This window comes from Tupaia chinensis, unplaced genomic scaffold (genome assembly GCF_000334495.1).
Source record: "Tupaia chinensis unplaced genomic scaffold, TupChi_1.0 Scaffold138517_1, whole genome shotgun sequence".
NCBI classification, from domain to species: domain Eukaryota; kingdom Metazoa; phylum Chordata; class Mammalia; order Scandentia; family Tupaiidae; genus Tupaia; species Tupaia belangeri.
In genome coordinates, this window is record NW_006198412.1 from 2373111 (window position 1) to 2396357 (window position 23247).

Here is a 23247-nt window from a genome sequence, read left to right on the forward strand (position 1 = left end):
CATGGAGACCATTGAGTCTTCTATGTATACAATCATGTCATCTGCTAATAGAGTTTCACCTCTTCTTTTCCTATTCGAATGCCCTTTATTTTTTCCTCTTTTCTGATTGCGTTGGCGAGGACTTCCAGTACTATATTAAAAAGGAGTGGAGACAGTGGGCATTCTTGTCTTGTTCCTGTGTTTAGTGGCAAAGCTTTCAGCTCTTCCCCATTGAGGATGATGTTTGCTATGGGTTTTTCATAGATGGCTTTTATTGTATTGAGAAATGGCCCTTCTATGCCGATTTTGCTGAGAGTCTTGATCATGAAGGGATGTTGTACTTATCAAATGCTTTTTCTGCATCAATCGATATGACCATATGGTTTTTATCCTTATTCCTGTTAATATGATGTATTACATTTATAGTTTTGCGTATGTTGAACCAACCTTGCATTCCTGGAATAAAGCCTACATGATCATGGCGTATGATCTTTTTTATAAGTTGTTGAATACGATTTGTTAGAATCTTGTTGAGAATCTTTGTGTCTGTGTTCATCAGAGATATTGGCCTATAGTTTTCCTTCCTTGTCCTGTCCTTATCAGTTTTAAGGATGAGGGTGATAGAGACTTCATAGAATGAATTAGGGAGAGATTCACCCTTTTGGATCTTTAGAAATAACTTGAGCAGAATGGGGGTTAACTCTTCTTTGAAAGTTTTGTAGAATTCAGAGGTGAATCCATCGGGGCCAGGACTTTTCTTTTTTGGGAGGTTATTTATTACTGATTCAATCTCCTGGATATCTTATCCTTTTTTGTGCCTCATAACAGATCCTGTCCAGACAGCTTATAACAAGTTAGTATGAGTTTATTTTGGTATAAAAAGAAAAAAAAAGAAACCCATGCATAGTTTTTTCATAGTATAAACTTTCCATTAACGTTTTTTTTTTCTTTTTGGAGAGGTTTTTGCTATAGGGGCGTGCGCTTGCCAGACAGACAGAGAGACAGAAAGCGAGAAATCACCCCCCAGGGGGGATGGCCACGCCGCAATCCCTTCTCCTCCATTCTCCTCTCGGGATCTTGGGCACACACGCACATGCGCCCAGCGTGAGTTTAAGTCACCGGGTCCGGAACTCGAACCGCGGTCGACTACATGGGAGTCCAGTGACATAACCATTATGCTAACTGCTGGTCCCTCCATTAACTTTTGAAGACACAGTCCTCCCCTTATATGTGGCATTAATACTAAATAAAAAACTTAGTTCCTTTGTCCTCATGGTAAACAGAAGCTATACAGTTTAATATAATGTGTTATTTGTCTTTATTAGCACATAAATATTAATACAGTAAAAACCTAATTTATATTTGCTTTTCTCAATTAATGAGAGACTGTAAGAAGATTATTAAAACTTTATATTCTTGTGTTTTACTTTGGGGTTTATGTTAAAGTAGTTATTGAAGAAAATGTTATTTGTAGATGTTTATCATAAAAAACATTAAAAAATAAAAAGCTTGGCTAAGTAGCTTTCATTTTATTTAAAGAATTTCACAGAACATTTTAATGCCATGTTTCTTTTTCTACTTGTACATATTCCTCTCTAATATGTTATACCCTAATAATGTAAATTTGTTTTGCTTAATATAACTTCATTTCAACATGTGTTATGTTTTAGACCTTTAACTATTTATGATTTGAAGAATTTTATGTTTAATAACATTTTAATAAAAATACTTGGCTACAGTAAAAAGTTAGAACCAGTCAGTCTAGAATCCATCTGAGAGGAAATAGGGTTGAAGTATATAAAACACACTTCTTCTCCTGATAGAACATTAGATCTAGTCCCAGTTTGGAGTTTGTAAGTCAGTGGTCTCTAATGTAGAGTACATAAATCTGTCTATGGAGATATGCTAAGAAAATGTTATAACTTTTACAATATTTATCTTGATAACAGTACATGCTACAAAAATAGAAATTTTACTGTATATAATACATCTTGGTAATGTGTATTATAAAGGCAGAGAGACAGAGGGAGAGAGAAAAGCACTTCCACAGGGTGTGATCACATCACAATACCTTGTCCTCTATGTCTCATCCTGTCAGAATTTGAGGCACTCACACACATGTCCCTGGTGTGTTTCTCAAGTTGCTGCATCTGGGACTCAAACTGCACAATCAATCAGCCATGTGGCATCTGGATACCCTAATCACTAGGCCATGGGGCTAGCCCTCAGCTTACACAGTTCTGACTGAACAATTAAAGTTTAGCAGGCTTTCTGTTTGATGGTACCAAAACTGTTGTGTCCAGGTTGACTGCATTATATTACAGTAAAAATGTACTGTAAAATTCTCAAAGTTTGGAAGCCACTGATAATTAGACAAATTTATTTTTGGGGTACCAAAAAAGCAGCAATTGGGACTGATGGTTGAAACATAACTCTCAGAGTAAGCTTGGAATGTGAACTCAGTTTTTTTTTCCCCCCTTTTTTATAACGTGGTTTAACTCTGATGAAAAATGTTGATACATATACATGTTTATTGTAATTTAAGGACATTTATCCAAACTGGATTGCATCTTTTTTGTTTTGTTTTGATATTTGAACTAGCTCATATATTTTCATACCCTGGATGAAAATTCCAAAGCCTAATGTTTTGTTAGATTTTTGCCAGGTGAAAATACAGATAATGTTAACATCAAAACCATGTCTATTCATTTCATTTCATTGTGTGTTTAGGCCTTTGCAGTTGGGTACTTTTCTTCAGTATCCAGTTTGCAAACATTTTCTGTGATTGTATGGTACCAATGAGATACCTTCCCTACCTCCCTCCAGTGTTTTCATGCTCAGTGCATTGTGGTATACATGCCATAAGAGAGAAGTAAGCAGTGCTTACTAATGGTATAGTTTATGAGTATTCATGTTTTTATCTCAGATATTCAAGATTAAAGCAGTACAACTGGCTGAGAAACTCCTTCCTGCCTTTAACACACCAACTGGAATTCCCTGGGCAATGGTGAATCTGAAAAGGTACTCTATGTGGTTTTGTCTTTTCTGGAAGAATTAAATTAACTGATTTTTTTTTTTTTTACCTTTTTAGTCTTAGAAATTTCCATGATCCATTTCCAATATACTTTTTAAGACTTAAATTTCTTTTCTACACAGATATGTAGGAGCATGTTTCTTTATAACATCTTTTAAAAAAAAAATTGATTCTTTACATACAAATAAGTCACCTACTATACCTTAATTCCATTTTCTACTTGTTTCTCTACATTTAGATTTTTCTTCCTCACCTGTGTAGTTACATACCACTGATTTCTTTTATTTCCTTATTCATTCCATTTCTTATTATCCTGGATTCAAAGTTGTTTCCTTCCCTTTTTCTTTTTATATATCATCTTGCGATAATTCTAAATCAAGTGGAAAGCAATATGTCTGGGTCTTGACTTTCTATCCTGTATTGATAAGGGAAGAATAATTAATAATCTTGATTGTAGGGTCTTTGTTATAATATCTGTGCTACTTAAGTATCATTCTTTCCAATCTGTCTCATTTTAATAGAAAACACTAGCTTTTACAACTTAGAAGTAGATGAATTCCTGGACAACTTTATAGATATGCAAAGATACATAATTAAAATTTGAATAATGACAACATTAACTTGCATTTAAATTTATGATGAAATTTTTGCTGCTCATTTTTCTCCAACTAAATTTTATTATTTATCTTAATGTTGGAGTTTAGAAATTTCATGAAAAGTTGACTGTTGCTCTCCTTGTATACAGACTGTTTAGAATGAAAGTGGGGAACATTTGTTTTTCAGAGGGTGTGAATCCCTGGCAAATTTATTTGAAAAAAAGTGGTCTGCTTTAGCTATTTATTTCTAATGGAGAACTTTAGTGAGTTCAGCTTTACATTGAGAAACCAGCATTTAATACTGAACATTAAATCTAACTTTACTGTCATCTGATTTCGTACATTGTATATAAAGCAGATTACCTCCTGTATGAGGGAAAAGCTGACTAGAGTTCTATCAATAGAACAACCTCCATGAGAGGATGTGGCCAAGTGATGTTGTGGACATACTCGTTCTCTTTACTGAGTTTCGTGACAGACTTTCCAGTGTTTTTTCTTCAGATCATTGTGAGAATCACACAGTATTCTTAGGTAATAATTAAAATTTAATTCTGATAAGAAAGTTTATAGGCCTTTCTTTTTTGTCTGCATAGAATAAAAGAATTTAAAGAGTTGAGCTTAAATTCTAGAATTTCAGATTTAAGAGATTGAGATTAAAGTAGAAAGGTTTTTAAGGACTATGTCTAGAGCATTTTATAGATTTATTTTTTGTTTAATTTCTTTGAATGTATTTATACATTGAGTTTATATATCATAAATGTTTATATATCATAAATGTAATTATTTACCTTTTTAAGGTTCCTTTGGGAGCAGTGGGGCCATGGTCTGTGTGTTTCTCACATATAGGCCTAACCCTAATCTTGCTGAATGAAAACCATCAGTCTGTGTTAACAATCTAGCAGATTTATCTACTACAGTATGATACTGTATACTGAAATAAAAGCATACATATCTGGTGATTTTTAAAAAGTTTGTTGGATGTTCTACTTATTTTTTCACTCAGTTGTACCTCAGGGAAGTACTCTTCAGGATCATCTGATAAAATACTAAATCAGTCTTTGTAATGATTATGTAGTTAGATGCAGGATAGTAATACCATAATTTATTGATTTCTGTATCAGTGATACTTGTTTCCATTATTTTCCCACTACAAACATGTCTATAGTAGCACCCGATTATATATATGTGTGTGTCTTTATCTAGTGGGAATTTTTAAAAAATTATTCTCAAGAAAGAATATGATTGCTGGATCAAAGGGCATATGCCTCTTTTAATTATACAGGACAGAGTCCCAGCTGTGGGATTGCTGGATCAAAGGGATATATTTTTAAATTTAATAGATACTGCCAAAATATTTTCCAAAAAGACTATAGTATATTACATTTCTACCAACTGCATATAAGAGTACCTAAACGTCTATAGGTTCAAGTTTTTGGTCTTTGAGGGGCTGGTGGCTATAGACTATTATGCATTGTTATTTTAATTTGTATTTTCTGACTAGTGAATTTAAACATCCTTTTCATAAATTTATTGAACATCAAGATTTACTTTTTTGTGAAATGTGTATTCCTGAATGTTGCTTGGGTTGTTTGTCTTTTTCTAATAAATTTGTAATGCATTTTGTAGATTACAGGATTAATTCTTCTCTCTCTACTCTATTACTTGTCTGTTGCCTTTATAATAATTTGTCATTCATTCATTTAAATTTTATATGTATTCAAATACATGTTCTGTAACCTTTGGGTTTATATCTTGGTTTGTAAGTCTCCACCTATATATTTTATATTTGTATATATCTTCATAAAACCTTTTCCTTTTCTAAAAAAAAGCATTGTTAGAGGATGTTTGCACCCACTAGAGGAAAAGGGAGAGAAGGAGAGAATGCACACCCCTCATGGAGATGGTCATGCCACAACCCCTTTTTTTCCATTTCACCTTTTGGGGTTTGGGGCACACATGCACATGTGCATGGCATATTTTTCAAGCTGCTGGATCTGGGACTCAGACTTTAGTAAACCATGTAAAATTCAGCCACCTTCATCTTACCACTGGCTGATGCCATAAAAGCTTTTTTTTTTGGAGAGTTTTTTTTTCGCTATAGGGCGCGTGCACTCGCTCGCCAGACAGACAGAGACATAGGGACAGAAAGCGAGAAATCACCCCCCAGAGGGGATGGTCACGCCACAATCCCTTCTCCTCCATTCTCCTCTCGGGATCTCGTGCATGCACACACCCACACCCGGCATGAGTTTCAAGCCACCAGGTCCGGGATGTGAACCGCGGTCGACTGCGTGGGAGTCCAGCGACATAGCCATTACACTAACTGCTGGTTCCCAGCCATTAAAGCTTTTTAAATACTGCTTTTTTAAAAAAAGTAAGTATGGCATTAATTGTAGAGTTTTCATCCATTGTCTTTATTAGATTGAAGATACTTTCTTTTATTACTATTTCACTGAAAGTGTTTTAAAAATCATGGTTGAGTGTTAAGTGTTGCCAGGTACTTTTTCTCTATCTGTGGAGATAAATCATGAGGATATCTGCCTTCATTCTGTTTGTATGGTAAATTACTTAATAACATTTTCAAATGTTACATCAACCTTGAATTCCTTGGTATTTTTTTGTCACAATGTATTATCCTTTTAATATTTTACTCTATTTGTTTCCTAGTTCTCTGAAACTATGTTCATGATGGATATTGGTAGAAGGTTTTTTTTTTTGGTAATACCTTTGTACAGTATTGCTGAGTTGTCTGTTTTTATAACATGAACTGGGACATATTCTCTCTCAGTACTTTGAAATAATTGTGTAATACTAGTGCTGCTTCTTCCTTAAATGTATGATAGTCACCTGTGCAACTATCTGGGCCAGAAGTTTTCTTTGTGGAAAGGTTTCTAATAATCCGATCTTTCCAATGAATATATGTAGAGAGAACTATTCAAATTTTATTTTCATTTTGTGTCAGTTTTAGTTAATTATCTTTTTTTTTTTTTAAGTTTATTTCTTTTGTGAGAGAAAGAAAGAGGCATTCCCAACAGAGTCTTTACATTGTTAGCCACTGCCAGCCTTGGCCAGTCCGGATGATGGGCATCCACTCAGTGTGAATAGCAAGGAACCAGGATGAGAACTGATGACCTTTTGTTGGTATAGTTGCTATTACTGCTGCATCACCATTTGGCCTCAGCTGATTGTATTTTGAAGTTTTAAAATTTTATCTAAATTATCAAACTCGGTGTAAAGTTTATGTTTCTTATGCCTTTTATTTTTCTAGATTCAGTAATAATAATCCCTCTTTCATTCCTGATACTGGTGATAGGTGTTTTCTCTCTCTTTTTATTAGCCCAAGTACTCATTTATCAATTCTGCTAATCTTTTTAAAGAAGAATTTTTTGTTTCTCTTGTTTTCACTATTGTCTTTTTCATATCATTGATGTCTCCTTTATTTTTATTGTTTTTCATTTTTTTAAATTTGGAATCACTTTGTTCTTTTTCTAGCTTCTTACATTGAAACCATAGATCATTGATTTTTAGAACTTTCTTTTTTCCTAGAAGCTACTTTTTTTGTTAGTTTAAAAAATAAAGTTATATATTTCTCTCTAAGGATTGCTTTAGTTACATCCCATGAAATTTTAATTTTTTTTAATCATTCACCTCAAAATATTTTAAAATTTCCCTTAGAATTTATTCTTTGATACATATTTATAATTGTGTTGTTCAGTTGCCAAATTTTAGGAGGTTTCTTAGATATGTTATTGTCTTAATTTCTAATTGAATTTCATTGTGATAAGAAAAATATAATTTGAATTTTAAAAAAATGTATTGAAAGTTGTTTATGGGTCAGCATATAGTGTTTGTAACTACACTGGAGAAGTAGGTGGACTTTTTGAGGTGTAGTGTTCTATGCATGCCAGTTAGATTAAGGTGGTCGATGATGTTTTTCAGGTCCTCTGTGACCTTCCTAGCTTTTTTTTCATTTATTTGTTTTTGGTGTACTTGTTTTATAAATTGATGAGATGAGGTGTTAAAATATCCTGAGTATGACTGTGGAATTGTCTATTTCTCTTTGTTTCTTTCATTTCTATAATTTTTTTGCTTTATGTATTTTTAATTCTTTCTAAAGATTTTACCCTTTTATCATTTTTATGTATACCTGTTCATTTCTGGTAATATTTTTGGCTTCCAGTTTGTTTTGTTAGATATTGATGTAACTATTCCATTCTTCTTATATTTACTCTTCTTGTGGTTTAACTTTGTTTTTTTTTAACCTATTTTCATTCTCACTGTATTGTTTTAACTTTGATACTGTTTGAAAAAGAATTATTTAATTTCATTTATTTATTATTATCATTCAATTTGACCAGAGAAAGAGAGAGAAAGAGAGAGAGAAGGCAAGTTGACAGGTCTAGGACTTGAACCAGGTTTAGCCATGTAAGAGTCCAGCACCTTAACCACCACGCCACCTGCTGGGCCCTAATTATAATACTTTTCTGTGAAGATAGCATATGTTTAAATTTTGCCAGTCTGACAATAGCTACCTTTTAGTTGGAATGTTTAATCCTTAATGTGATTATCAATACAGTTTGATTTAGTTTCTGTTTTTTCTTCCTTCTTTTTTTACTGACTTCTTTTAGCTTATGAAAATCTTTTAGAATTCTATTTTAGTTTATTAGCATTTTCATTTAATTATTAGCTTTTCTTTTTAGGGTTGCTTCTGGAATCATACCATACATAATTAATTTTTCAGTCAACTTACAGAGTTAATAAATATTATACCACTTTAGGCAAATTGGTGGTGTGGTAGTTAAGGCAGCTGGATACCACACAGTTGGCTAGGGCTGGCAGCTTGAGAAACATGCTGGTGTGTGTGTGTGTGTGTGTGTATGCATGTGCATACATGCATGCATGCCCAAAATCCTGAGAGGATAATGTAGGAAAAGGGATTGCAGTGTTCACATACCCTTCTGGGGATGCTTTCTTATCACCCCACTTGGCAAGTGCATGCACCCTATATCAAAATTCAAATATACAATAAATATGATTCTACTTCACATAAAATATACAAACATTGCAATGAAACCTGTTCATTTACATCCTCTCTCCCATCATTTACATGGTTGTCAAGTGAATTACAGCTAATATAGTATAAGTCTCAAAAATACATTTTAAAAATATATATTTTAAACAGATCTATGTATTTCAATGAAATTAATGGGAGAATAATAGTCTAATAATTTACCCAGGTGTTTACTATATCCAGTGCTCTTTGTTTCTTCTTGGAGATCTGAGTTTTAATCTAGTGTCACTTCACTGCAGTCTGAAGAATTTGGTTAGCTTTTCTTGTATTGTTAATCTGTAGAGATAGATTTTCATAGTTTTCCTTTGTTCAGAAAAGTCTCTATTTTGCATTCATTCCTTTTATATATTTATTTATTTTGGAGAGAGATTTTTGCTGTAGGGCATGAGTGTTCACGGGAGTGTCAGAGAGAGAGAGAGAGAGACAGAAAGTGAGAAATCACTGCCCAGGGGATGTGGCCACACCACAATCCCTTCTCCTCCATTCTCTGCTCTGGATCTTGGGCAGGCATGTGCATTATGCCACCTGCTGGCCCTGCATTCTTTCTCTTCTTTTTCTTTCTTTTTTTAAGAGAGATTTTTTTTTTTTTTGACTGTAGGGTATGTGTGCTCACCAGAGACACAGAGAGAGACAAAGAGACAGAAAGTGAGACACCATCCCTTAGGTGGAATGGCCACACTGCAGTCCTCTCCTCTCCATTCCCATCTCAGGACTTGGGGCATGCACACACACGTGCCAGGAGTGAGTTTTAAGCCTCCAAGTCTGGGACTTGAACCACAGTTGACTGTGTGAGTCCAGCTACATAACCATTACACCATCTACAAGTCCCTCTGCATTCATTCTTACCTTTTTTTTTTCTTTTGAGAGGTTTTTGTTATAGGGCGTGTATGCTCGCCAGAGAGAGAGAGAGAAAGAAATCATCGCCCCCCCCCCCAAGGGGGTTGGTCACGCTGTAATCCCTTCTCCTCCATTCCCCTCTCTGGATCTTGAGCACACACGCACTTGCACCCAATGTGAGGTTAAGCCACCAGGTCAAGGACTCAAAACACGATCAACTACGTGGGAGTCCAGTGACATAGCCATTACACCAACTGCTGGTCCCCCTCTGCATTCCTTCTTAAAGGACATTTCCAGTCTATGTAGAATTCTGCCTTGTTTTTTGTTTTGTTTTGTTTTGTTTTTTAATAACACTTTTAAGGTGTGGATTCTCAGGACCAGCAGATGGTGTAATGGTTATGTCACTGGACTCTCACATGGCTGACGACAGTTCAAGTCCCAGACCTGGAGGCTTGAACTCAGACTGGGTGCATGCGTGTTTGTGCCCAAAATCCTGAGAGGAGAATGGAGGAGAAGGGATTGCAGCCTGGCCATCCCCCCTGGGGGAGGAGGTGATTTCTCGCCTTTTCTCTCTGTCTCTCTCTGGCAAGCTCACATGCCCTATAGCAAAAATCTCTCTCTCTAAAAAACAAAAACAAAAGATGTAGATTCTCTCATCTAGCCATCATTATTTCTGATAAGTAAGAACTTGTTTGTCATATGTATTTTTAAAAGTTTCTGAGAAATTGATATTAAGGTACAACTTTATTTTGGCATACAATTTTTTAAAATCTGTGCATAATGTTTTCATAGAACACATTTTCCATGAGTTTTTAAAAACATATTTTATTAAGCTGTAATACTGTTGTACATATTTGTGGGGATACAGTGTGATTTTACAGTAGAAGAATGCAGTGCGTAGTAATTCATTCAGGATAATTAATAGCCCCATCATTTCAGCCATTTGTCATTACTTTGTGTTGGGAACATTTAAAAATCTTCCTGTTAGTATCTTTTGAGATATAAAGCACATTGTTGCCATTTATATTCTCCTCACTGTTCTTATAACACTAGAAGTTGTTCTTCTATCTGCAGTTTTATTTCCATTCATCAACATTCTTCTGAACCGTCGTACCTTCCATCTTTCTCAGGTTATAGCAGCTATTCTTTTTACTTATTTCTTTCTTTTTTTAAGAATTATTTATTTAACTTTATTTATCATTATCATTATTTAATTTTCTACGGCACATACGAGTTCACCAGAAAGAGACAGAGAGAGAAGGGGAACGTGAAAAAGCAAGCCAGCGGGTCTGGGACTTTAACTGTGGTCAGCCATGTGGGAGTTCAGCACTTCAACCACCATGCCACCTACTGGCCCCTCTAAGTGATTCTTTATCCCTATACCTCAGGGATGAGGCCATATTTTTTCAATTTTGACATTAGGGAGGGAGAACATAGAATATTTCTGCGTGTCTAGCATATTTTACTTAGCGTAATGTCCTCTATGCTTGCCCACTTAACATCCTATTACAGGATTTCAGCCTTTTTTATAGATTGGAACTTATTTATATTATTTTGTCAGATATTTTTTGGTTTGTTTTGGTTTTTTTTGGTCCTTTTTTCACTTTTATTGTCTATGATTATGGTTTGGCAATTTGTAATAGTAGTAGATTTTGCTATCTACCTTCCTGTTCCTCATTTTTGTAGCTAATCTACCTGTGCATTTTATATTTTAATTTTCTGTTATGTGAGTAGTTTTGCCCTTTTATTCCCACATGTAGGACTCCTTAAGGATTTCCTATAAGGCTGTGAAGATGCATTTTCTCAGCCTTGCTTGTCTGAGAATGACTCTACTTCTCCTTCTGTCCTCAAGGATAGATTTGCTGGATATATTATTTTTGACTTGGCAGTTTTCTTTTTTTAAGAGAGATTTTTTGCTATAGGGTACATGCTGTTACTGGAGAGACAGAGAGACAGAAAGCAAAAAATCACCTTCCCGAAAGCCGGACACTCCACAGAAATTCTCCTCTCGGGATTTTGGGCATGCATGCACATGTGCCCAGCATGAGTTTTAGGCTGACGAGTCTGGGATTCAAACCACTGTCAGCTATGTGGGAGTCCAGAGATGTAACCATTACACCATGTATGGGTCCTGGCAGATTTTTTTGTTTGGTTGTTTGGTTTTTAGTATTTCGAATATACCATTCTATTCTCTCCAGGCCAGTATGGTTCCTGCTAAGAAATCCGCTTTTAGTCCGATAAGATTTCTATACATTGAAGCTTTTCTCTTGGTACTTCACAAGTCTCTCTTTATCTCTGACTTTTAAAGTTTTAATTAGAGTATACCTCCATGAGGACCTCTTTGGGTTAAATCCGTGTGAAGATCGTTGAGCTTCTTCCCCCTGGATGTCCATATTTCTTCTAATACTTTGGAAGTTTTTAGTTAGTGTTTTATTAAAAGCTTTGATCCCTATCTTTATCTCTTCTCCTTCGGAACTACCATAATATGAATATTTGTTTGATTTATGGTATCCCATATCCTATAGGGCATCTTTATTCTTTTTCACTCTTCTGTTTTTTTACCCTGACTCTATGATCTCTATGGATTTATCTTCTGGGTCTGAGATTCTCCCGCTAATTCTAATCTATTGTTGAAACTATTATATTTTAAATTTCATTTATTGAGTGTATTCATTCAAGAATTTGTTTGGTTCTCTTTTATGGTTTTCAGCTCTTCATTGAATTGATCATTTTATTTTGTTCATTGAATTTCTTATTTATTATTTTTCTATTTTATTGAATTGCCTATAAGTAGTTTTCTGTATTTCCTGAGTATTTTTAGAATTATTTTTAATTTCCTTTTCAGTGTTTCAGGAATTCCTTGTCTTTAGGATCTATTACTAGAGAATTACTGTGTTCCTTGAAGGTGTTAAGTTTCCTTGTTTTTTCATGTTTGTTGTTTCTCTGTTGATATATGTGCATCTGATGGGATAGTTGCTTCTTTTGACTTTGGGGGTAACTTTCTAAATAGAAGATTTTCTTTTCTTTTTTTTTTTTAGAATGTGCCCTTTAGCGATTAGATGGAATGTTTTGGATTTGAGTAGACATATCATGTAGTCTCTGCAGGTTTTCTTCTATTTATTGACAGTGATGACTTAAAGTGCATCAACATTCTAGTAGTAGTAGGGGTGCAGATGTTTAGGGTGTAGGGATCACTAAGTGAGCTGCTTGATTGTAGAAAGTGGTAGCAGCTGGGGTGATGGGTCTGCGGTCTCTAGAGAGCCTGTCATCCCCAGCAGTGGAGAGGTAGCAGTTACCAAGGATCACTGGCTGCAAAGGCTAGAGGCCCTCACTGGGGATGAGACCTGTATACTGTGACTACGGCTGGTGTTAGGCTCAGGGCTGGTCAAGAGTAGGGGGTCAGCCGAGTCTGGTGTGCTCTGGTAGTAGGCATGAGTCTATGTCTTTGAGCTGTAGTGAACTCTGTGCTTATTACCTGACTGTAGCAGAGGCCGTTAGTACCTCAAGGGCTCCTGAAGAAGGCTGGGAACTTTTTTTCTGGAGTTGCTGTGTGATCTGGGCTTAGGGTTTTGTGAGGGGTTTTGAGGAAGAAACCGGAGTGATCAGGGTTGTGTGCTGTGCCATAGCATCAGCCAAACTCAGTAGACAGACTGCTGTATTTGACTACCTGTTCCTTGAAATAGCCCTGTCATTACCATGATGCAGGTTTCACTATAGCTGTTGCTCTGTTCTCGAAATGATGAAACTGTGTTCCTCCTGCTGCACTGGTCTGTTTTATGTGCTGGAGTATATAATGCCTCATGAGCTTGGCCCTCTATTCTTCTAGCTAGGTTAGTAGCTGTAGCTGCTCACATAGATTTGGGATTCAGTGAGTTGTCAGGAATTTGAAGACATATGTGGTATCCATTCTCAGTGACAAGTTTACTTTAGCTACTCTAGCAGTAGGTTTGTTACCAGAATGGTACAGCTCTGAAATAGCTTGGGTCTTGGGAGTTGGGGTTAACCAGGATGAGATCCTTCCTTAGAGTTATGCAGCCCTGTGGGTTTCTGGAACTTCCCTTCACTGGGCCTGGGGCCATTTGGAGAGTTGGACTCCCAGGGAGCTAGGAGTACCATCCATTGTGGTATCAGAAACTATTAGAGATTTCTTGCTTACCCTTTCCCAGAAAAGGAGTATTTTCACTGATTATACCCTGCCAATCTCAGCTGGCCAGGTAGTTTCCTTTCTATGTTCTTTTTCTCAAGTTTTCATGTTCAACATTTCAACTTTCTATCTTTTCCTGGTGATTTGATGTGTTCTTTTTAGAAATTCCATTTAGTTTGGAATGTGTCTGAATAATTACTATGTTTTCACTGTGAAGGATATATGTGTGAGATGTTTCCTGTTGGCTATCTTATCCATGAACATTTTGAAGGGCATTTATATAATGCCCTCCACATACTTTTTTTTCTCTTTATTTTTAGTTTTCAGCTATTTAAGATGTGCCCCCCCCCCATTTTTTTTGTTTTGTTTTGTTTTTCCCTTCATGTACCTTGCTTGGGCTTTGGCGAGCTTGTATTTATATTACTAAATGTAATGAGAAAATTTCAGCCAGTATTTCTTCAAGGAGTTTTCTGCTTCATTTTTTCTTTTCTCTTGAACATCCAATTACTCACATTTTAGTTTTATTACTGTCCTACAGGTCATTAAAGCTTTTGTTTATATTTGTCAGTCCTTTTTTCTTCTCTCTTCAGATTGAATAAGTTTCATTGATTTTTCTTCATGTCCACTGACTCTTACTCTTGTTTATCTAATTTGCTCTTCAGTCCATCCAATACTTTTTTTTTTTTAGAATATTGACTTGATTTTTTTTTTTTTTTTTTTTTAATCCTGCTTCTCTGCTGAGATTTCCTATCTGCTTTTCCGTTGTGGACATATTTACCTATATTTTGTCAAGCACAGTTAGAATAGCTGCTGTCAAATCTTTGTAATTCTAACATCTGAGTCATCTCAGGGTTAGTCTCAGTTGGTTACCATTCATTTGACATGAGGTTGGATCATAGTTTGAATATAGCTTGGATATTGTAAAAGTTATATTGTGGTGACTTTATTATGTTTTAATTTGAAGAAGTGTGTTTGTGAGAGAGATTGATTTCATTAGTCATTAGCTCAGATTCAGACTTCAAATTCTGTCACAGTTTATTTCTTTTATCTTTAACTGGGCTACTTTGAATGTATTTTTATGCATTTATGAGTCAAAGGGCAGCCAGAAACAGAGTTCATACACAGAATTAGAAGCTTCCTCTATCTGGGTCTCTTCTCCCTAGGATTCCTCTTTCCTCTTTTGTCAGCATCTATAGTTGCCACAAATATTGCTTGAAATTTTCAAGCAAGTTGAGCTTAAAGACATTATGAAAATATTGGGAACAAAATTCAAAGTGGATAACAAATTAGGAAAAAATGTTAATAATTAGTGGTATTGATAATAGAAGGGTATCATTCTTTATATATAAATAGCTTTTATAGACTGTTAAAAATATAATTTAAAAAGCAGCTGAATATATGAATAAATAAATTAAAGAAATAGTTGAAAAACATACAAAAATTATGCAATCACTCTGGACACATCACTATTCCCAAGGCCTTACTTACTACTTCACAGTATCAAATTCCATAGCATAAAACATTGGGAGACAAACCATAATCCACACCATAACAGCAACTTGAACTTTAGTTATAAAAATATTTATATTTTAAATTACTATTCTATTTTTATACCTCGTAAATTGGCAAAAAAGAGAAATGCTATTTAGGATTGTCATGAGTAAAGAAATTAAGACTCATATTTAGCTGTTGAAAATTTGAATATCTTGGAAGGCAGATTGACAATAGGTTTCAGAAGTCTTGATGTCTGCTGCCCTTTGACTTTATAATTTCAGTTGTAGAAATTTATCTTAATGAAGTAAGCTGAAGAATAAATATTTTTTAGAGATTTAGTTGTAAGGATGTTTATAGTGATGCTGTTTATATTAATAAATATAGAATAAACTACATTAAATACAAAAGTTTGGCATGTCTATACAGTGGCTAGTAATAAGAGCCATTTGAAATGATGTTCTGGGAGGGAATTTCTGTAAAAGGATATTGTGATGTATTAAGTGAAAAAAATCACATATAAAAGTATGACTTTTTGTATTATATATTCATGTTTTATCACACTGGCTAATCGCTTCTAAGTAGTTATCAGATTTCACTTTCTTATTATCTTTTCTTCCTTCTCCTTAGACTGCAGAAGCAACAACGAAATAGATTCCTTCCTCTATTTCCATTTCTCCCTTTTCTCCTTCCTTGCTTCTTTTCTCCTTCTATTTAGCTAGTTGTTTTTGTTACTTTGTTTTATTTTTCATAGGGCACATATGCTTGCCAGAGAGAGACAGAGAGAGGGAAAGGAAGAAATCACCATCCACCAGAGATGACATTCACAATCCCTTCTCTTCCATTCTCCTCTCAGGACTTTGGGCATGCATGCACATGTGCACAGTGTGATTTTCAAGCCACCAGGTTTGGGTTTTTAACAGTGATTGGCCATGTGGGAATTCAGTGCTTTAACCTCTATGCCACCTGCTGGCCCCTCTATTTAGCTAGATTTTTTAATTGGAAAAGTAAATACATGTATTTGATGATTATACATATATTGGAATAGCACATTTTTGTTATAAACTAAGCCTTCTATTCTAAGCCCCTAGACTTTCTGAAAAATGTCTATTAAAAGTTTCATGGTATTCTTCTAGGCTTGTACTTATATAAGCAATATGTTTTATGTGTATAAATTATTTTCTTGTCAATTTCATTTAACGGTAGGTTGAAAATTCTCTCATGTCAACAGTTATGTTTACTTATCTCATTCTTTTCTGAGAATTTTGTAATGTCAATATGAAAATACTGTACCTTATTTAAAATTAATCTTCAATGAACCATTATTTTCATTTTTTCACTATTAAGATGTGCTAGAAGAAATAGCCTGCATATGCTGTGAAGTGTCTACGTACGTGTATACATACCCATACACATGTGTGGATGTGACTATGGTAGAAATCTTGGATCAAGAGTTACATGTAGTTTTTATATTTGTAGATATTGCCTTCCAAAGATATGCTGTTGACATTTGCTTAATAAGCATTTGAGAATTAGATCTAATAGTAGAGAGGATAAATTTAGATACCAGAGACTGTAAAGGAGGGTAGTAGATGGTAGAGGATAGATGGAAGGGGAAAATGGAAGGAACATTTCACAGACAAAAGAATGTAAAGCTCTCTGCTGGAAAAAATTCTGTAACTTTTTGCTTTATAAAATAAAATTTAAAAATAAATAAAATGAAATTAAAAAATTCAGAAAAAACATCTGAGAATATTTCTTAATACTTTAGAAATATTATTTTAACTTTATGAAGTAGGTAAACATAAAATCTTATTTTATTTTCCATCTCATTGACTTTTGTGTGAGGTTAGGTATATTATTCAGTGAACAGCTTTTCGTGTTTTTTATTGGACATTTAAAAAATCGGTTTTTATGACCTTTTTATATGTTAGCTAAATTAGACTTTGTCCTTTTTTTTGCTCTTTAGGATAATTTTTTTCATAAGTTTCTATGTTTTTGTTGTGCAATGTTTTTTTCTTTTATACAATTGGAATTTATTGTGATGTAAGAAGGAAGATAGAAATTGAGCTTTATTATTTTTTAAAAAACTTGTTTAAATTATTGCTGGGGTGCTACTTATTAAATCACATTTCTCACTGAGGCAATAATTTTATAAAATGTAATTAAGTATAAAAGTCTTTTCATATAAATGTGAATTTGTTTTCCAGATTATCTTCCGTTGTATTTATTAGTGTATTTATTCTAACTCTAGTTTATTGATTTAATTATTATAATGCTGTCATTTTACTCTCCAGTTTTACTAGTCTCTGCTATGTCCCATTTTTTAGAATTTTTCTTAGCTGTTCTCATGTCTATTTTTTTCATATGATATTAGGAATTATTGTTATTTATATATCTAGTTACTCCTTTTTTTCTTGGATCATTTATATTGTAGTTGGGTTTGCATTAACTTTGGGTTTTAATTTAAGGAACCTCCTTTCCTTTTATTAGGTTATGTCTTTTCATTTATTAAAATCTTGTTTTATGGCCCCAGCTATGGTGGCACAAACAAAAAGGTGCTACTGCATGGTGGCTGAGTTCGTAGAGGAGGCCCATGTTCAGTTCCCAGCCCAACTTAGGCAGGCTAGGTATGTGGTATCTACTTGACATCCTTGCCAATTGGGAAGCTGGAATAGGAAGTTTTATATAGTGAGACCCTGTCAAAAATACCTCCTCCAGGGACCAGCAGTTAACGTAAGTATGTCACTGGACTCCCATATAGTCGACCGCGGTTCGAGTCCTGGACCCGGTGGCTTAAACTCAATGCCGGGCGCGTGTGCGTGCGTGCCCAAAATCCCGAGAGGAAAATGGAGGAGAAGGGATTGCGGCGTGGCCATCCCCCCTGGGGGGTGATTTCTCGCTTTCTGTCTCTCTGTCTTTCTGGTGAGCGCACGCACCCTATATAGCAAAAACCTCTCAAAAACAAACAAACCAAAAAACCAAAAAAAAAAGGCCTCCTCCATTCCAATCCTACATGGCGCTCTCTGTCTCTCTTTCTCTCTCTTTCTCTCTCTCTCTCATACACATAAACCACAACAAGCCTTATATTATGTCTGTATAGATATATGGTTTTATTGATGTAGATTCTGGACATTTCTTAGGTTCACTTCAGACATGTTTAATCTTTTATTTTTATTTGTATTCTTTTTTTATTTAAAATGGTGGAGGAAAACATGGAGAAAGCTTTTACTTATCTACTTTAGCAGGCAAAAGGCTTTCCAGATATGGTACAAAGCCTGGAAGTTGTACAGTCTTTGTAAAAAGTTGGTTTAATGAAAAGTCTAATACATCACACTAAAATAAAAACCAAGATTACTAGTTTACGTTTTTCTGGAAGTCTTAACAATAGCAAAATGGAAAAGAAAGGATAAAGTAAATATGATAAATCAGAGGCAAATTGTAATTAATTACCCATCATGCTTTCCTGGGGGAAAAATGATCAATTAACAAAACTGTAAGAATACTGAAGGACTTTAATAAAATTATCAGCTACAAAGTAAGGAAAATCTTTTTGAACACTTGGAACAGTGGATTAAAACTTCAGAAGAATCATAACTTGGTAAAGAAGTTTATGACCCATACAGTAAAGATAACTTATAGACCTGTCATAGCAAACCCCCTAGGGTATGATTTCTCCTCTCTCTCTCTCTCTCTCAATTCCTTTCTGGCAAGCACAAGTGCCCCATAATAAGACTAAAATTAATTAATAAAAAAGAAAAACGTTCTGCTTACATACAGGATATTCTAAGTTGTAGATTTTTATACATTATTGTATAGATATTAAACTAGGTATTTTCACAAATGCCACCACTTTGCTTCTAGAAATATTAGATATTTCACATAGAAAATAAAATCTATTTTTAATATTCCAATTTAGATGATGTAAAATCATAGCACTTCTCAGTTTCCTTCCACTATTATATGCAATACATATATATAGATGTCATTGAAAACAGGAGTTTCATCAAAAAATTATTCTTGCAAATCAGGATATTACAATTTAAACCTGTGTACTGAGTGGTTTAATTTCTTTTTTTATTCCTATCATTGGCATAAATTTCAACAACATGTTGGGACCAGCAGTTGGTATAATGGCTATGTCGCTGGACTCCCATGTAGTTGATCGCAGTTCGAGTCCTGGACCCAGTAGCTTAAATTCACTCTGGGCGCATGTGTGTGCGTGCCCAAGATCCCAAGAGGAGAATGGAGGAGAAGGGATAGCAGCATGACCATCCCCCCTGGGGGAGGTGATTTCTCACTTTCTGTCTCTCTGTCTCTCTTTGTCTTTCTGGCAAGTGTACACGCCCTATAGCAAAAACCTTTCAAAAAAAATGTTCAATAACATGTTAACAAACTTTCTTATAGTTGCAATTCACTAAATGCTTTACTCCATTTCTTAAACATATTGATTAAAGATTTTCAAGTGACTTTGAATGAAGTACAAACCATAATATAGATGATTCATTATTAAACCAGTGTAGTATGATTTTAGGGTACTTAGTTTGATTTACTGTGTAAATCATCAAAAGTATAACAAGCATTTCTAAAATCCTCTTACCAATTGTCAGTCAAAAGAGACATCACAGTTTTTGGTTATTTATTTTTGTTTTTTGGTATTTATTAATTTTTTCTGTTAATTCATCTTCCATGAGTATATAAAAATACATATAGTTTAATATCTATATCTTTTGTTTTGATTGGTTAGGAAACCCTAATGCTTGCATAAAATTATGATCTGTTTGAGTTTTGGCAACTTCACATTCTTAGATAGAATTTTTCTACCCTCAGCAGTGTTGTATCTTATGCCTAAGGATTTACTTTTCTGAGTTGTTATAATATATGTAGGTATTAAATTTGATATTTTAGATATGTCCTGTGAGGCTATGTGTAAAATAAAGAATAAAAAACTTACTATTTAGTATTTTCAGAAGTGGCTGACTATATTGTCTGTAAGATTTTTTTTTTTGTGACTTTTGGCCAGAAAGGTATTGCAGAGACTAGTAAACTACTAGACTTTCTCTTTTTTAAATTTTTAAGCTTTTTAATTTTGTTATTTATTTCTTATGTATGTATTTTTAAAATTTGCTGTAAGGTGCATGTGCTTAACAAAGAGAGAAGGAGAGAGAGAAAGTGAGAAAGTACCCTCCAGGGGACTGGCCACACCACACACAGTCTCTTTTCCTTCATCCTCCTGTCTGACTTTATGGCACGCATGCACTTATCCCCAGCATGTTTTCCAATCCACCAAATCCAGAACTCAAATTGCAGAGTTGACCAGTTGAGATCTGGCCATCTTAACCAGCATACCACTGACTGGCCCACCTGTTGTACTTTCCAGGCTTTGTGTTTGTACTTAAATATTTTAATCTTTAATCCATTTGACAGGCTGAAATCTGGGTAATCTTTCTAAATGATATGTTTCACTATTAAATTTTCTGTCATATTCTTTAGTCTTCCATGATTTTGAATCATACTTAAAATTAAAATTCCAAAATTTTATCACAGCCTACAGAATTTTTGCACAGTCCAGATTGTATTTAGCCGTCTAACCTTATTCTGTGTTATTCATTTTTCCTTACTATGTGGGCTCTAACCACATTAGTCCCCTTCCTTTCCCTCAAGGCCATTGCATTTGTTCTTTTTGTTGCAGGGAGTTCTCTTCCATTTCTTCATCACTAACTTCTTATTATTCAAGTCTCAGTTCAAATTGTGTCATTTTGGAATCCCTTTCTCTGAATAAAATACATAAAGAACCTTTGTTGTAACTCACTTTCTATCCCTACTTACTCGATATCTTATTTCCCTTTTAATTTTTTTTTTCTTATTTTTTGGAGAGGTTTTTTTTTTGCTATAGGGCACATGTGCTCACCAGAAAGAGAGAGACATAGAGTCAGAAAGTGAGAAATCACCCCCCAGGGGGGATGGTCATGCCGCAATCCCTTCCCCTCCATTCTCCTCTCGGGATCTTGGGCATGCACACACACGTGCCCGGCATGAGTTTAAGCTCCCAGGTCCAGGACTCGAACTGCGGTCAACTATGTGGGAGTCCAGCGACATAGCCATTATGCTAATTGCTGGTCCCTCTTTTAATTTTTTCATAGCTACTATCACTATTTAAAATTGTCTTATTCATTATGAGAGATTTGTCACTATCCTATAGCACAGCAGGGACTTAATATTTGTAAAACTAATGACTGCCTTATACAATTATTGTATCTTTAGTCCTTTGATTCTCATCTGTCAGTGATTATTTGGCTTCTGTATTTTCAAAGATAATGTAAAAATAGCACCAAATAATGAAGCAACTTTTAACAAGGTGATGATATGTCTTGATGTCTATTTTAATGTTTTTTCAACATAGGTACAAAACATTTAGCATATTAAATGAATTACTAGTATACAGGGGGATGTGAGATAAGAAAAGATTAAAAAGAAATTTTTTTATTGCCATAGGGTGTGTGTGCTTGCCAGTGAGAGACAGAACATGAGAGAGAAAGTGAAAATCAATTCCCAGGGGGGATGGCCATGCCGAAGTCCCTACTCCTGTCAAGATTTTGGGCATTCATTCACATGTGCCCGGTGATTTTCAAGCCTCTGTGTCTAGGACTTCAACCGTGTTTAGTCATGTGGGAGTCCAGTGCCTTAACCATCATACCACCTGCTAGCTCCAAGATTTGTATTTTTACTTTCTCCTAAAAGTAAGAAAAGATTCTTGTGAATAGTTTGGAGTTTTATAGGAGTAATCTCATAAACTGCTTGAATAATTAATCTAGGCTTTCCATTCCAATCATGGAATAGTTTTTATCAGACTACCCTCCTACCAAAAACAATCTTAAAAGCTAGACAAAATATATAAAGTAAAATGATTTGGAAGTCATTGCAGAGCAACTAACTCAGGCAGGACTTCGGGGCTGTGATCTTGGAAGAAGGTCATCTCTATATAAATATTGCCTTTTCCCTGTGTACATGTTCTAAATTGTGTGGAACAATTGAGGGTAAGCCTAAAGTGGCAGTAATTTTAGGCAGAGGAAGCAATCGTCAGGTCTTGGAGTTGTGAGAGAGATGAGGGACAAAAAAATCTCAGGAAGGAATTTCAGAGAAAAAGCCCCCAAGTTTTTGTACAAAATTCCCTTAAGTCTTTGATAATTCCATAACTGCGCACACATTACACACGACTGAAAAGCAACACAGCAGAAATTACAAAAGGATCCTAAAGGGGGTTAAGGAGAAAGTTTAACGACCACATGGTCCTGAGAGACAGTGGTTAGTATTTAAGTCTGTCAAGATAAAATGGCCTAGGTAAAGATCTCTATCAAGTGAGTTCCCACAGGGCCATTGTCTAGAAGGAGGGATAAAATTGCAATTGAGTATCTTTAACAAAGCCTAAAACCAAGGTAATCTGCCTGTTTCAGATTACAGGTAACTTCTGTTTGCGAAGAAATGTAACCTTCCTAACAATAACATTATCCAAAACAAATACAATTTTTCATTTGTATGGTCTAGCTTTAAATAAAAAATTACAAGACACATTTTTTTTTAAAAAAAGCAAGAACACATCTTACAGTTAGTATCTGAACAAATGAAATATATACAAATTTATTCACTATAAAAATTGTCATAATAACAAAACACTAGAAATATCCCAAGGGACTATCTGTAGCAGATTAATTGAATAAACTGTCTATTTAAGTAGAGCTGTAATTTTCACATAGGCACTGTCAGCATTTGGGGCAGGAAAGGTCTTGATGATGACACTGTTCTGATGATTATAGCATATTTTATAGCTTTGATTCTAGCATAATAATGCAAATTGCACTTGCAAGATTTGAGATAACTGAAATGCTCTCTCACACTTTCATGTTCCTCTGGGATGGGATATTTCCATCGAAAATCATTAATATCATGAAATTGTGTGCAGTTGTAAAAACAACAAAATGAGAAAAACCATGAACTGACATGGAAAGACCACTAAGGTGCATTTTTAAGAATAAAACATTAAATGCAGAGCAGTGGGTATAGTTTGATATCTTTTGTTTAAGAGAAGAAGAAAATA

The 23247-nt window shown here is 34.7% G+C and overlaps 1 protein-coding gene across 1 annotated transcript in view; it reads left to right on the forward strand.

Moving 5' to 3' along the window:
* MAN1A2 (mannosidase alpha class 1A member 2) overlaps positions 1–23247 on the forward strand; it is a 203289-nt gene that overhangs the window by 107983 nt on the left and 72059 nt on the right. The window contains exon 6 of the mRNA XM_006161400.3: positions 2906–3000. Within this exon, the coding sequence (XP_006161462.1) occupies positions 2906–3000 (95 nt within the window). The remainder of the gene's footprint in view (positions 1–2905; positions 3001–23247) is intronic.